At 40.2% G+C, this 16,428-nt stretch overlaps 1 protein-coding gene across 1 annotated transcript; it reads right to left on the reverse strand.

The window, feature by feature from the left end:
* Positions 1-136: 136 nt before the first annotated feature.
* On the reverse strand, positions 137-3,881 carry styx (serine/threonine/tyrosine interacting protein). The gene is made up of 11 exons (XM_086070902.1): positions 3,648-3,881; positions 3,341-3,373; positions 2,691-2,744; positions 2,513-2,610; positions 2,381-2,441; positions 2,254-2,290; positions 2,150-2,189; positions 1,831-1,881; positions 1,185-1,257; positions 779-869; positions 137-688 (listed from the first exon to the last, which is right to left on the reverse strand). Exons 1-11 carry the CDS (start codon positions 3,822-3,824, stop codon positions 615-617), a joined length of 789 nt encoding a protein of 262 aa, XP_085927028.1. The 5' UTR covers positions 3,825-3,881; the 3' UTR covers positions 137-614.
* Between the last annotated feature and the right edge of the window lie 12,547 nt (positions 3,882-16,428).

A 16,428-nucleotide genomic window follows, 5' to 3' on the forward strand; every position in this document is an offset into this window, starting at 1 on the left:
AATGGATGACAGACTACTACCGTACATCTTTAGTGTTTTAATGTTTCAGATACTATTTCAAACTGCAGTGCGCCTCAGAATACAAACCAATAGTCCTCATAACTTTTTTGATAAATTAAAAAGACAGAACAAACAATTCCAAATGATTCAGTCAGAACTTTTATTCAACAATTTCAACCTATTCAACATTAAGCCTGTTAGTAGTTAATCCTATGACACCAAAATAAAGGCATTAACCATCCCTCTAATGGGCGATGCCCTGGCGACTTTCCATGCTTGCCCCCCCTTTCCGTTCATCTACACAAATTCAAGTATCGAAAGTGCATTATTGCAATACTGTCCCGCTGCAAATGCAAAAATGCTTTAAATACTATAAAACTGCAAAAAGTTTCCCATCAGTGCATACAGCTCAAGAAACAACAAAAAAAGGTTATCAAATTTACTTATCCCCATCAGACCTCCATGTCTCAGACATGAGTGGTCCCCCGTCCCTCCCCACTTAGAAAAAGGTTCAAATGTCTACATTTTTAATCCCATTAAAAATGTAAAAAAACAAAACCAAAAAAAAAGAAAAAAAGAGTGCAACATGCCATGTGGCTAAATGTAAGCAAGGCTCATCCATTTTGTGCTGCTGTGACCTGCATTGCTCCAAAGTCGTCATCTTCCTCCAGGGTGCGCTTACGGCTTCCTGTTCCAAGAAAGGTCATGACAACTCAGTTAGACCAACGTCGAACACCATTTTGATAATCATGACTGGGGAGGCGGATTGTTTACGGACCTTGCATGCCCGCTTGTAAGAAGGAGCGGCCCAGCTGCATTGGTGACATCATCTTAATGGTCAGTTTGGCGAGGTAGATTGCTTCATATTCCTGCAAAGCAAAATGCTTATTAAAATTGGAAATTTTTTTGATCTAAAGATGGACAATTATAATAGCCATAGGTTTTTTTTTTTTTTTTTGCAATGCAGCATGCTGTAGAGAAGTAGTACATGCATCTGTCCTGGCTACTCACTCAGTAAAATATGGCCTCACCTCAAATAGGGAGTCACCTCCCATGTAGGACAAACATGTAATTTTTCTTTGCATTTGCACCACAATTTGTTTGAATCCTCTGATCTCAATATTGTAAGTGAGATATACCTGTATATTGACTCAACTGGTCACTTGTTAAAGGGTGAAGCTCACCTGAAGCTGATGCACAAATCCCATGTTGGGGTTAATGCAGAACCTCCTCTCCTGGATGTGGCTGAACGCATCCCTACAGTGAATACACGGGTTAGAACAAGTCACCAGCAAGGTGGGCACCAGGTAACCAAGGCGGTTAGTTGTCCATTTAGCACAGTCGTTGTGAACGTTTTTACACCTTAATTATAGCAATACAAGTTTTCTGTCGCAGACCAGTTGGGCGTGCTGTTTGGAAGCCACTTTTTTTTAGGTGATGTCAAGACATGATGAAAAATGACTTCTAATCCACCCCGTGAAACTGAAAGACATTCCATTCAGTTTTGGAATGTTTATTACAACTAAGGTGTTTATATAACGCAAAACGCATCTTTATTAGTTTCGGCTTCAAACCAGTTTCTAATCGGAATACGAGGCTCCATGTTAACCCTTTCTTTTCCCAATTTGACTTATTTTAGATCATGACTCAATAAATTCTAAGTTTTATCTAAACTGTTCTCACTAATCAAACATGTGTCCACAACTTCCAGTAACACTGCATGATCTTACAATATGTCCATTAGCATCTTAAGAAGAATTTCCAAATGCTAAAGAGTGTGCAATGAAAAAGCGGTTCGAGTCAAAGATAAAATGAAGGACAAAGACTCACCTGTATTTCATTCCAAACGTTTCCATTAGGTAGGCAATCACTAAGGCAGCACTGAAAGTGGAAAAACAAGCAGACATTTTTATAGCTCCAACTTGATCTATGCCCACATGGCTGTTTTGTGACCTTGTTCATTTAGGTTCTAAGTGATTGGTTTGAAGTTACTCACATTTCAAAGCAAATGTTCTCATTTAGGGGCATATGACATTGACGTTCTGCTGTATTATAATTCATGTCATACAGACAAAACTATATAACTCCATGCTGTCAAATGAGGTTACAAATGAATGCAATACCGGAGAAAAATAAATAAATGCAGTACCTTCTTGAGATCCCTGCATTACCATGAACCAGTACCTTTCCTAAAACAGAAGGGAAAGAACAAACTCAATCTTTTAAAATCGTGTGGTAACTTTGTGATCTCACCTCCAGTTGCTAAACAGCCATCAATAAATTCTTTAGTCTGTAGACAGAAAGCCAGCACCGAACATTAAACAAATATGTCATGGTGTGAAAACGTTGACATAAGGATGTGAATAGTGTTCAAACTCACCGTGGGAAAAAATTTAATGATATTTTCCACTGGATTGTCTGCAATATCTAACACAAGGTATCTACAAAAAACAAGCAAACAAACACTACAGTCAGACAGGGACTCAAAAAAGTACGAATTCACAGTTCTTACCGAAATGTATGAGGGAAATTAGGTTTGATAAAATTGGCTTCGATGTCTTGCCGCACACACACGACGTGCGTGATGCCCTGTCTCTCCAGAACCTGCAGCTACCACCGGCAAACACAAATAATATTAAAAACGCATTTTATTAATACACTATATATGGCACTGTTTTATATATAATTACCTTGCTTTTCATGGCAGCAGAATAAGGACCTAAAAACAGTCCGGGTAATATTTCCTATCAAAATAAACAAGAGAGACATGGGAACCATTTTGTGAATACTGGATTGGCTATCACTTGATTGTGCAGGTGTACCTAATGATGCATCCATCCATATACTGTACACTAATAACAAAAAGTTAAGGATATTGGGCTTTCTGGTGAAATTTGTCCAGATGAACCTAAAATGCAAATTCTAAACTTTACAGGTGACCTTTATTTGACCTTCTCAGAACTTTTTACGCCTTTTTGTGACCCTTTTTGTGACTCTTTTAGTATATCTGTTGTAACCTGTTGATGACACCAAGTGGCAACTTTATGTTGAAAATCTTTCAATTGGTAGATGTCGTCCTGGTTAATTTATAGGGCTGAACGATTAATTGTATTTGATCAAATACAGTTTGCTAATCGCCAACGATGCGATTTGACTGGTCTAAAACCTACTTTCTGAATCACTGAGTCATATAGTTAGGATATAGTTAACTTAGCACATATATTTTCAGAAACTGCTAGTTGGCTGCTGCCAAATACCATGCAATGGTGAATGGCTCTTCCTTAGAAACCCAGTAAATCAGTAATTGTCGACACTATTTGTCAGTTATTGACGAACATACCTGCATTTCACGTCTCATTGGATAAGCCCAGTCCTGCAAGAACATGAAATTGAAAGTGAAAACGTTGAAGTCAATGCAAACTACTACGTGACGTGGCTAATGCTAACAGGCTATGCGAGATGTTAACTCAGAGTGAAAATAAGATTAATTTGATAAGAATTCGCGTTGACTTTATGCAATATTCGTCTTTCGTAACACGATTAAAAAGGATCTTGATTGCCATAAAAACGACACATATGCACAAACCGTGCATTTAGGGTGTATTTAGCGGCGGCTAGCTGAGGTTAGCCAGCCGTCCAGAACCCACCAAGAGCTCCTCCTTGGTGACGGGCAGAGACGGGAATTGGAGCTTCGTCTCGTCGTCCATTCCGCAGAGGCGTTCGGCCACGTTCGCCGTACCCGGCTCGACGCGACCCGATTTGGTTCTTGTCTCTCGGGAGGGGTTAGCTGGAAAGTCGATGTAATTCGTCGCCAGCCTCCACATGCATGTCCGCCATGCTGTTCCCCCCTGACACTCCGAGCGTCACGTGACCACACGGCTGACGGGCGAGAGAGTGAGAGAAAGAAAAACAGAAACAGCGACATCTAGGGGAAAATATAGGAGATGCACAGCGGCGACACCCAATTAGAAAATGGTTGATTTAAAAAATAGGGCAGACTTTTGTCTTTAAAATCTCCATTGTTGCATTTTTTTTTAAAGCTGCATTCTGCTTTTACACTAAAATAATAATTTATTGTAATTCTAATTTTATTGTACGTATTGCAGACAGTACAGTATTTCTAATGAATTTTTACATACTATATAGTGTCGTCGGCTTATTTACAAATTGTTTTTAGAAACTATCCTCTTATTTGCTGAAAATATATCCAATTCGGTTTTTTATCAATTTATTTTAATTTTAGGGGTGTCAATTATTGTCAATCAGCTGCGATAGGCTCCAGCTCTTCAGGTGGATGAATCTTCATTTTAATACCATTTATATAAACATTTATTAATTTTTTTTAAAATTTAACATGGAATTGCTGCTCTATACTAAATATAAAATACATATCAGAACGACAAATAAACATCATATTGTGGATTTATAATTGCCTAATGTGGCCTTTAATATTGTTTAGACACTGAAATTTCATCAAGGTCGCTGATGTAGTTGTGAACAATGCATTTTGCATTTCGTGCTGCAGTAGCCTCAAAAACTCACTAGATAGAAGCAAGAGACCACCTTTGAAGCATACACCAGCCCCCGGGCTATCACACTCAGCCTGCCAGGTGTCTGTGGGGAATGCTGGATGTTAATTGGTTGCAGCACTTTACATACAAACTGTGTAAATCCATCCATTTTCTGTAGCCTATCACCTGACCTTAGGGTCACGAGTGAGCTGGAGCCCATCCAAGTTGACTTTGGGCGAGAAAATGGGTACACCTCGGACTGGTTGCCAGCCAGTCGCTGGATTGTAAAAAATAAGAAATACACACAAATCCAGGTAACATACACAAATGGTAAAATGTAACTTTATTCTAACAAGCTGATGACATCAGATTATGCGTAAAACAATACATCCGAGGAGGCTGGTGCTTATTTTTAATTGGAGGAATGAAATACTAGCACCCTGATACGTGGGCCCTTAATTGTGTTTACCACTCTATTTTTTGGGGGAGGGCATCCGTCCCCTGGCTGCTTGTGAGGAGACGCATCATAAATCTTGTCTCATTAAGGACGCAGACCATTGAACGTCAGACCATTTATGAGTCAGGTCTCTTCAGAGGAGTACACTCGTACACTCAGGGAAGAAATCATGACTAATTTGATTGATTTATAGCTTGATTATCATCATCATCATCATCATCATCATCATCATCATCATCATCTTCTTCTTCAAGAAATCACCACTAGCTGTACATGCCTTCCAGAAATATAAAAACCTCTACAGATGCTATGGTCTAGAGTTTTACTTTTGCTCAACTATTTCCCAACATTAAAAACAACAAAAACAAAATGTCAACCAGGGACACAAGTTGACTTGTAAACAAACAATATGTGAACCAACATATGATCAGTCTCGACTTTTCTTTTTTTTTTTTGGACCATTTGGCAACGTTTTGGGAATGCAAAGTCTGTGTTTGATCCCTCCACGCTGCTGCCCAAAACCAAAGCAGGCACGGGGAGATCACTCGAGCTACTCGCAGTCAGCTCCCAGTGGGCCTCTAAGTTCCAACCTAGATCAAACCCGCAACTTTTCTGGAGGTGATATAACACACTCATCTTCACACCACCGCAGATGCGCTCATTTATTCATGACACAAACTCGTGAATTTTGTAATAGCGCAAGGAAAAGTTGAGCTCGATATTTTTGGAAACAAGTCTGTTTGGGGAAATGGCATAATCATAAATCATGATCATAAATCTATTTTAAAGCCTGTACAGTTAAGTGTTTTTTTTTTTGTATGTCTCATACGATTTAGTACTGTATTTATATAATATTATAGTCTATCTATCTATCTATCTATCTATCTATCTATCTATCTATCTATCTATCTATCTATCTATCTATCTATCTATCTATCTATCTATCTATCTATCTATCTATCTATCTATCTATCAAGACTTAATAATGATTTATTTTGATGTCACCATATTTAAAAAAATATATAAATACAGATTTGTGCTGATTTTTCTCCAATATCAATTTTACTTATTATTATTATTATACTTAATAAAGAGATGTGCTTTTTTCTTAGTTCACAATGTTTGCATAAATGTAATAGATGGTTTTTATTCCTCCCATCACAATAATACCAATTTTCACTATCACTGGGGCGCATATGATTGAGTCCATTGAAGTCTGCATAGCAACGGAAGACCACACAACGTGACCAGGATGATAATATGCATTTGGATTGTTTCAATTACTGGAAAAAAAGAAAGAAAAAGTTTTGACTTTGAACAAATCTTTTTCGACAACATTCTGTGTTATATGATTCAATTTCTACAACCTGGCATTTGATCAGGAACTTAATGAGCTTCAGCTAGACCGTAGACACTGAGTCGATATATTAACATAGTGCCAGATGTAGCAACGCTTAAGGAATTTTAAGAATGTTTAATTAAATATCCCCTCAAATTGTCTGTTTTAAAACAAGCAATTCAACATACACTAATTGAGTGGAGAATTGTCGCTCTTGTTGGAGCCTTTCATCTGGTTTCTATGGAGATTCCTCCTTGCTACGTAAAAGCCGCGCGGGAGTGTGTGAAGCTCATTTAGGATGTGAATTTAATGATGATCGGCATTAACCTTCAAGAGAACACAAACGTCCACGATGCTTTTCCAATTTTCAATTGCAGGCCTCTCGCATTTTTGAATTTCCCAGTGTTACCGGGAATGTGTGGCTTGCGCATGGGAACGTGATCCAAGGCGTGCATAAGGCAAGGCCAATCTAAATAAATTGGGATGGCTCAGCTCCCATCAAGTGCAGCTGCTCCACATGTCCCCTATTCCCCACCCCTCATTTTTGATCTACCGGAAGAGATGAAAAATAGGGCTCCAGTGATGACTGCAATGGCGTCGTGTTGGGAATTCGGTGTTCATGTAACACTTGGTTTATAAATAAATAAATAGATCAAAAGTTTTACCCTTAATGCAATATATCGTTTTGTTCATTCACTCCTTGTCTCACCTCTCTACTTATGCCCAGGCAGACATTTTATTTGGCGCTCACATCCCATGCCTTTCCCCCTTTCTAATCCTCTGGAGGTCTTATTAACAGACACACACGGTCCTCATGTTTTATTGCCTATGATAAAACCTTGCCTCTGATCTCTCATTACCGAGTGGCTCTTTGGAAATGAGCCCTACAGCATCAGATTAATATTGCCTGTAATGGGGCAAAAAGCTAAACGCACATTCGGAAAGTGTCAGGAATCGTGCCGGGGTCCCCCTTTGCATGAATAAGCCATTAGCGCAATCTAAGTTGGGATGCATTGTGGGAAATTTAACACAGGAATGTCTGCGGAAACTGTGCTTTCAGACATTACAAGACTTCCACATGTGGACTTGTTCATGCACATGAATATGCGCCGCCAGTAGAGACGAGACGTGATGCATTATTCAAGCGTGGGCGTTTTACATGTTTGCTCAAATGTCTTACATGACGGGTTTCAGTCACAGTCTGTCTTACTTCTCTAGGGTCCTACTAACATACTTGGTCCCTGCAGGTCACTGGCTTGATAAAATACAATGCTACCCTCCACCGAGCTGTCAAGTTGCATTTCTACCCACTACGGATTTGTGATTTGTACACTTGTTGGTCATACATAAAACAACATTCCACTAAGTGATACACTCGGGTTTACTGTTTTCATTTTAGGATTTGGCTCGCCAAATGTTCAAAAGTGATGCCTCATTAAACACATCACTTTCATTTTGAGGCGCTAGCAAAAACAATGGAAAAGAAGGAGGGGTAATGTGCCACACATTTTCAATGGGAGACAGGTCTGGACTGCTGGCAGGTTTAGTACTCAAACTATTTTACTACCATTATCCCTGTAAAATACATTGCTTACACTTGTTGCTCCAAAACCTGGATGCATCTTTCAACATTGATGGGGCCTTCACAGATGTGCAAGTTACCCATGCCATGGGCCCTAATACATCGTAATACCATCACAAATACAGGGAGTCCTCGAGTTACGGCCGAGTTCTGTTCCTAAGCTGACGATGTAACCCGATTTCGACTTAAGTCGGATTTCATCGTTAAAGTCGATATTTACATAAAAATACTTTATACAGTCATTTTGAAAAAGCATATTTGCGCAACCTGGAAGAACCGGCCGGAAACAATATTTCGTGTTTCCGCACGAACATTCATTGCTGACGGACGGCGGAGCGGAGCTAATTCAAACTTAAACATGGAAATGTGATGCGCCTGATGGCGAGCCGACCTGCTCGATGGATGTCCGTTACTGGAGGTAACAGCAGCACAACTTTAAATAATTTGAAAATGGCGTGATTACTGTAGGAAATTAACGAAAAAGAAGATGCCATGGACAAGGCACGGGCGCCGTAAAGTCGAAACAACGTAGCTCGCGTACAACGTAACTCGAGGACTGCCTGTACTTGCTTTTGAACTTGGCGCTGATAACATTGTCCCCTTTGGCCTGTAAGTTATGACGTCCATTAGTGAAACGTGGACTCGTCAGACCACAGCACTCTTCTCACATAGTCATGAGCTCAGGCTCAGAGAAGCTGACGGCGTTTCTTGGTGTTGTTAATATTTGGCTTTCACATTGCATGGTCGCGTTTCAACTTGCATTTATAGATGTAACGACAAACTGACATAAGTTTTATTTAGTGTTCCTGTGTCGATGTGGTAATATTCTTTACACAATGATGCCGGTCTTTATAAATAAAGATGACATGACTTGTTTTGAATGTAGTGTTGCCCCAGTTTCCGGCCTTACCGCTTATGTGCAGAGATTCCTCCAGATTCACAGAATTTTTGATGATAGGTTTGTATATCACCCCAACTTGTCGACAACATTTTTCGAGCAGTCGGAAAATTGAAAATGTTGTGTTTGACACCCACACTTTTCCTGGTGAAAGGGTTCGACACCTGCACTTTCCTGCTGTTATCTATGTTGGCTTCTTTTCGAGCGGTTGACAACTTGAAGATATTACGGTGCAACCAGTAGGGTCGCGTGTTTTGACACTCATTTTTCACGGTGAAAGGTATCCACACCCTAGCCCCCAACCCGTACTACATCACTCACACTATTTCACAGCTCGCTTTGCCTCTGATAGATATGTTTGTCGAGCGCATTCAAATCAAGCCAAGATCGGAGACCCCGCCCCACGTTGATCACCCTTGTTGATGTGCCGTCGTCTCCCCTCATTATCAGCCACTTGCCTGTGCAGCTGCTCCTCTTTTACTAATTAGCTTCTCAGTGTAAAGGGGGCACTTGGGCTAACGGGCTCTGCCAAATTCTTGCTAAGTAACGATTAGAGCGTATCAAAGTCAACCCGTTGCAAATGGCTGCAAATATTTGTGCAATTAGCGAAAATCATCGGGGAGTTTAAATACTGTTTTAGTTTATTTACTCAAATGCAAATAGGCGAAGGTGTCTATAGGCGGGATGCCTTTATTTGTACAACATTTTCAAATAGTATTACCGATACAGTAGGTGTTGCTGTTTCGGTTAGAGAAATTCAAATGAGCACAAGTCACGGTACACTGGAACAGCATTTACAGTAAAAGTAACTGTAAGATCTCCATTTGCGGATGTGCACTTGAAGACTGCCTTCAAACCCCGATCGTGTGTCTTTGTGTGAGGTTTAGGGGTTAACGGGTTATGCCCTCATATATTGCAAAGAGAGCTTTTTATTTTCACGGGTAAGTATAATACATTTCCATTACGTACCATAGATTTCCATTTGACACCCTTGGAAGGTTCCAATGAATTTTTTTGGGTATAATTTTGTTATGGAAAGTTACCAAAAAGTTTGCTCCCCTTTACCACCCTAATGACAATTAACAATGTGAAAATGTGACTTAAACTTTGCCTATACAGATAATTGATAATTTTTCTATTACTTGTAATACATTTTCCCCCAGCATAAAATAAAGTGGTGTCATCTGCAAACAAAATATATTCTAACAATTTCGAAATGGTTGTAATATCATTCACATAAAGAAGAAAATGTCCTGGCCCCAGAATTGATCCCTGGGGCACCCCACAATTTGCATAACTGTGTTTTGATTGTCTACTATTGAATTGAACATATTGTTTTCTATTTTTTTAAATAACTGGTAACCCATTGACCTCTTATACCATATTTAAACAATTTATGCAATAATACTTCCTGATCTAAAGTGTCAAATGCTTTTTGTAAATCCACAAAGCACTTACTAAAACATGTTTTTTATCCATGGCTGTGTAAATTTCTTCAGTTAACTCCATTGATGCCATGGTGGTTGAGTGATTGGAGCGAAAGCCATATTGGCCGTTACTTAAAATTTTATACTTATCTATGAATTTATTTAATCTTGTCGCATACAATTTTTAAATTTAGAATACATTTTCTATTAATTGGGAATGCCGTAAAATCCAGTGAATAACACGCACCCGTTTATAATACACCCTCCCTAAACCACCCTTAAAAAGCAGTTTATTCTATGTCTTATGTCTAAAACAGTCCCCGATTTGCTGCTATATGCTATAATCAGAGTGATCTCAACAATGTGAAAATACACCCCACATTTAGTATAAAAATAAATAAATACTGATTTTACAGTAATTGATAATTAGAACGTTCTGCCAGTCAACCAGCATCGCAAAATTGTGTCTGACTTTGGAGCTTCCACCGAAATTGGATTAGAGTTGCGTCGTCGAGTGTTTAATATCCACGGACGACAGGCTGCTTTATTCCACTGTTTATGTTTCCCCCTGCTCCGGCCTGCTGTCATTCGGCTGCAAGCAAGCAGTGATGCAGCAAATCATTAACACGCTTTGACACGCTGCTCTCAGCGAAGACTCGCTTTCCAAGCTTTGACTGACAAGTGAAGCGTCGGGGTCTCAGCAGACGATGTCTTTTTCTGCTGGTGTATCGCACGCTTTTGCTGTTTTGTTGTTGCTCAGCTTGGCCTTTGCTCCTGTTTTGCTACAGCAGGACACCTCCAAAGAACACAGTGAGAGCTGCGAGCCCCCTCAAACAAATCCACGCTCCCGCTGGCCCTCCCTGACGTCTCCTGCTCCTGGCTTCCGCCATATCTTTCCCCTCTGCAGGTATTGTTGACGTTTTAGTTGTGATTTCTCCCTCCTAAAGGGGAATAAGAGCCACATTTGTGTGTAACTTTTTGAAATACAAAACAATTCATCATTATTACACGGTGCATTAAAAGAGTAATGCAATATCCGTGAAGCAGGAAACTAATACAAACTACTCTCTGACTAATAAAAGCCATCAAACAAACTCATACTGAAAGCTTTAATTAGTCCAGCAGCCTCGGCACAATAAAAACATAGAACCTGAGGACTTAATTAGACGTGTTGTCGTATTTAGTGTCGCCCACTCGTCCACCGCCACCTGAGATTCACTTGATTGCGCTCGGATTGGAGTAATGGAGGAGGCGTGCAGTTTCGCCTCGACTGCTTGTTTTCTATTCCGCCAGCACTGTCATGAGGTCACGTCTCAGTCGCGTTGCCCTTGATGAATGCTTTTAACACACAATGCAGCAGGCAGTCATTCCTCAAAAACTTTCCAGAAAATGACAACATGAAAGGGAATCACAATACTTGGGGACTAATATAGAAAGGTGGAGGTGTGAAACTGTATGCATGATTCCGTTCCAACTCGATAGAGTTGATACTAAATTCTCATGAGATCATAATGACGCCTTTGTTTGTTTGCATTTGCATTCATGTATCACTAGTGGACAATCTAATCACTTGTGCGTGATAAAATGGCCAATCAGTGTTATTGTTTGGTCACCGGCGTGCTTCTTGTAATCAGACGGTTGATGAAGCTGCAAGAGAGGACTCTTGTAATGGAGACTCGTTGCCGTTTGAGTCGCTTCTCAACGGCGGCGAGGGCGGCCGCCGATTCGCGTGATCACATCCTCACCCTGATGATGCACTGCATCATCCTCGTAGGTCGCGTTGAGGGAAGCTATCAAGAGTGAACCAAAGTGTCCTAATCAGTGAAATCATCGTCATCGTGCCTCTTCGAGGTCACGAGCGACAATGTGATATGAAGCCAAACATACTCAGGGCTGTAGTCGTAAACTTTACATTTGATGTTTGCAGCGCTTTGGCTTTATCTTACAAGCAAGCTGTTGTGGCAATATTTTTTGATATTACGGTAATAAAGATGGGGGAACGGCAAGAGGAAAATAGTTTACACTTACTTGTTTACAGTTACTTGGAATAAATAGGCAGTACCCAAATAACTTTTGGAAATGAGCCACATGCTGCTTCACCAAGTCTTAAAACAAATACGTTATTTCTAGGGATGTTCAATACCACTTTTTTAAGACCGATAACACAGTACAAGTACTCAACTCTTGAGTAGTCACTGATACCAATACCAAATAACGATACCACTAGTACATTTGCTACATAAAATTTCCCCCCAAAAAACAATGACAAATAATTTTCAAAAATGTCTGATACGTCCAAATATAACACTTTCCCTTAAAATTGCATGAAAGTAATAGCAATTACTAGTCTTCTAATTTCTACTTCCTGATAAAATGGCCGCACGCGAGTACAGGTACCTTGAAACAAGGCCAGGTATCGTTACTCACCCATCCCTATTTACTACAGAACTATTTTTGGTTATTTCATAATGTAATCATCAGTATGACAGAGTATAGCAGATGACATCATTTATAGTTCGCTAAGAATGATGCAAAATATAAAATATAATTTAATATGAAATATATCATAAATTTGTTTAAACATTTCTTCTAAGAATATGATAACTTTATTCTTGACTTTGTTGCATTTGAATTGCAAATAAGCATTTCCCCCAATCAACATGACCCTAATACACAGAATAGTAGATGGTAGTATAATACATTATCAGCTTTGGCCCCGCCCCTCCATCTGTGTTGGCCAATCAGCTCTCTCTCTGCCCTTACATTTGACTCTCATCAAACTTGCCTATTTATGATTTGTTCACTATTTCTGTGTATACAGTACTACTGTACAATGTTACTCTTATTGCTTTTTTTAAATAATATTGTAGTTTTTTTTTAACATGGTTTTCAGATTTGTACTAGCTCATCCTTTTTTCCCCTCATAAATAAATACAGTAGTTCTTGGAAGGGCAACATTTCACAAATTGTATACCTTGACTTAAAAAATAACGTTTTAAAAACTACTCAATGTTGTTAATCAGATTCTTTGCATACCCTTTTTAAATACAGTATGGAAAAATGAAAAAAAAAATGTTTGTAATATCCTTAAAAAATCTCTCACAATAAAAGAAGTGTAATTTCACTTTTTGAATAAGGTCTTGGCATCTTCTGAACATCTCCACAAATATGGCACAGCAATGCGAGGGAAATGAAAGTAAAATAAAATGTTGGGTGAAAAAAAATATAACTTTCTTTGGTACATATTAATAGTAATGAAGACGAGCATCAATCAGTGCACGCCAGAGGCAAAGCAACATCTCCGGCTCCCTCAGCGAGTCACCTCAACGTTTGCTGCCTCTTCTGATAGAAACGTTCAACACTTAAGCTATGTTGTAGTCCCTGGGGGAGGTTGCACTGGGATCTTTACTTGCTGAACTTCATGCCTGAAAAAGGATTGATGAAATTTGAATGATTCCAAACAACATCCTCATACAAATGCCTCGGCGACCATGTGGTATAGCTGCCTGAAAATGGGACCAGATGTTGATTATGGTACATTAGACCTTCATCAGAAGGAAAATTGATGCTACTGTGCGGGCTTGACAGGGAAGGAGATGAAGAAGAAGTGCCCGCCACCAAGCAACAAAATATGTTTCATATGACTTTTTCATATACATTAGATTCTTCCTTGAATCCAGTTTGGATAAAATGCGACTTTGTTTTAGCTGCTAAGATATACAAAACAATAAAACCCAACCAAGAGACTCAACTCATACAAAGTGCTGTATATGGAGCAAAAAATTGTTTATACAACACGTTATTCAGTGAATAGGGACTTAAGTAGAGTAATAAATAAACTAATCAAAGAGTCATTTCACGGCCAGTGGTGCAGGAGTTGACTCGTCTTTCACAAGGCAGAATATTTACCAGCTTGAGTGCAGGCGTGAGTCAGCCAGTGCGGCCCCCCCCCGCAAGCTGCCGCCCGGCATCCTCCACAATTAACGGCGTGATAGGATCCACCTTAATGAGACGACTGCTTGCCAGCAACACACGCTAATGATAATTGAAATAACGACTATCATTTCTGCGATGTTCTTCCCTCTCATTTGCATTCTCTGCGTGCCTCATCCTGACTCTCGCTACGCCACTGCTACAGAACGTTTTTGAGTGTGTTTATGGGTGACGATTATGGTTGTTCAAAGACTTCAAGCAGAATTTCATGATGTTCAGCAACATGACGCCGGTACGGGTAACGCGTAAGCGTTCTCTGAAGACTTTGCTGAATCAAGCTTTTGTTGATACTGAGTTCCATTGCAGCCCCCGCAACCTCACTCTTAGTAACCCATTGATAAAAAAAAAGAAGAAACATTTGTTTTAAAATTTTAATCAATCATTTTTTTACAAACAGCGCCTTACAAAAAAATCTTTAAAAAACACTAATATACATCCAATATACATTGTTTTTTTTTAAATTGACAAACTCAGGTTAAATGAGGGGGGAACATCCTGTAAAAAAACAAAAAAAACAACCAAAATATATCAAATAAAAAGACAAAAAACAAAACAAAAAAACAAATGTCCTCTAATATGTGAATTTTTAGATTCCAAACTGTGACTATGCAGCAACTGTAGCTTTAAGTTGCAATATCACTATTCACTACTAGATGGCAGAAATGCCTCAGTTGCGCTTACACTGGGATTACACCGCATGCGTGTGCGTCTCCGCTCCGGTGCCGCAGTCAGCTTGTTCAAATTACACCGGCTGCGTGTGCGCTGTGGCTTGACTGCGAACACGCTGCGTCGTGCTGGAGGCCGGCGCACGGATAGACCTATTTTCTATTTTTGCCGGACAAGGCATCCGTCGGCATCCGTCAAATGGCAAACTAACACAGAACACATCGAGCGGTTGCGTTGGGTTGGGGGCGCGGGCCGTGTTGGGGTGGTGGGCGCTCCTGGCTCCTGGGCTTGCTCTCCAGCCGGTGGCCCCTGCGGGGCCCGGGGGTTGTCCCTTGGCGCTGCCGTGGCCTGGGGGATCCTGGGGGGTTGTACTTGCTCTGTCCTGGCCTGGGTCGACGGCTTCCCTATTTGGTGGAGGTTTTCATGCATGCCAGATCCACCACACCAGCATCTATCGAAATTCAAACACAATCTGCTTCTTCCTCTGGTCGTTGAATCGGTGGAGGCTGATGTCTGTGGATCTCACTCTGCTTCATCTATCCTTCCTTCCTGTCCTCAGTCTTTCCTTTGGTCTCTTGAGGTCTCCCTAATTTGTTGGAATTTAGATGTTTCTGGGGTTGGTGAAAGACTCTGGTTGGTAACCCGACAGTAATGTCTGGTCGGTGCTGGATTTCGCTTTCCTTTCTTTTCTTTGATCCTTCCTCGGGTCTCCTGACAACTTCACGACTCTAGCTGGATTCTGAAGTACTCGGTTTAGGTGAACGGTATGGGATTTTTAATAGGTTTTAGGTGAACTAATAAGTACACACTCACACGCACGCACACATGCACACACACATTCACACGCACATGCACATACTCACGCACATACAAAATAAAAAAAAAAAATAAAAAAAGAGACAGAGCAATGATGATGACATGTCGAATCGGTAAAATTACTGAATGAACAATACTGAGCTCTCTCCCCCCAAAAAAAGAAGAAAAAAAAAAGAACACATCGAGCGGGACAGGAAGACCGACGCAGTTTCAAAATTAAACAATCCGGTTACTTTTCAGAATAAAAATACTCGCCAGATCCTATTTCACAATCATGTCAGCAAAACGTCATAATGCTTAACGCTTAATTCACTGCAGTGAACATGAACGAGGAGAGATTTATAACGGAGTTGGATTATATATGATACGGCACATCCTTTTTATTTGGACAACCTAAAAATTGATGCTGCGTGTAACATCATAGCAAAGTCCACCTCTCTTTCTGCTTCTCTGTTGAGCACATTTTCTGTGTGTTTGTCGTTGTTTTTAATGCCACAATCGATCGAGCGATCACGCGAGACACGGCGGGAAGTTGTCGGCGACGGAGCCGGTGAGTTTTGTCCATAAAATTGACGTGTCTGGAGCACGCAGTCGAGACGCAGTGGAGCCGCAACGCACACGCATGCGGTGTAATGTTATACTGCCCTACACAACAACGTGAAAAGGCCTAATATTTTATATATATATATATAAAAAAAAATTGTGTGGATTTGGAATGATATGCAGAACAAACATAGTA

Source organism: Leptonotus elevatus, chromosome 3 (genome assembly GCF_054856555.1).
Source record: "Leptonotus elevatus isolate MCC_2025b chromosome 3, RoL_Lele_1.0, whole genome shotgun sequence".
Taxonomy (NCBI): Eukaryota; Metazoa; Chordata; class Actinopteri; order Syngnathiformes; family Syngnathidae; genus Leptonotus; species Leptonotus elevatus.

What these genes read in the sequence shown, in the direction of transcription:
- styx (XM_086070902.1), bottom strand. Translation starts at nt 3,824, where the DNA reads ATGTGGAGGCTGGCGACGAATTACATCGACTTTCCAGCTAACCCCTCC. An exon ending in CAATGAGACGTGAAATGCAG is followed by an intron (nt 2,745 to 3,340) that starts GTATGTTCGTCA and finishes TTATTTTGATAG; the next exon opens with GAAATATTACCCGGACTGTT. An exon ending in GATTTGTGCATCAGCTTCAG is followed by an intron (nt 870 to 1,184) that starts GTGAGCTTCACC and finishes TTTGCTTTGCAG; the next exon opens with GAATATGAAGCAATCTACCT.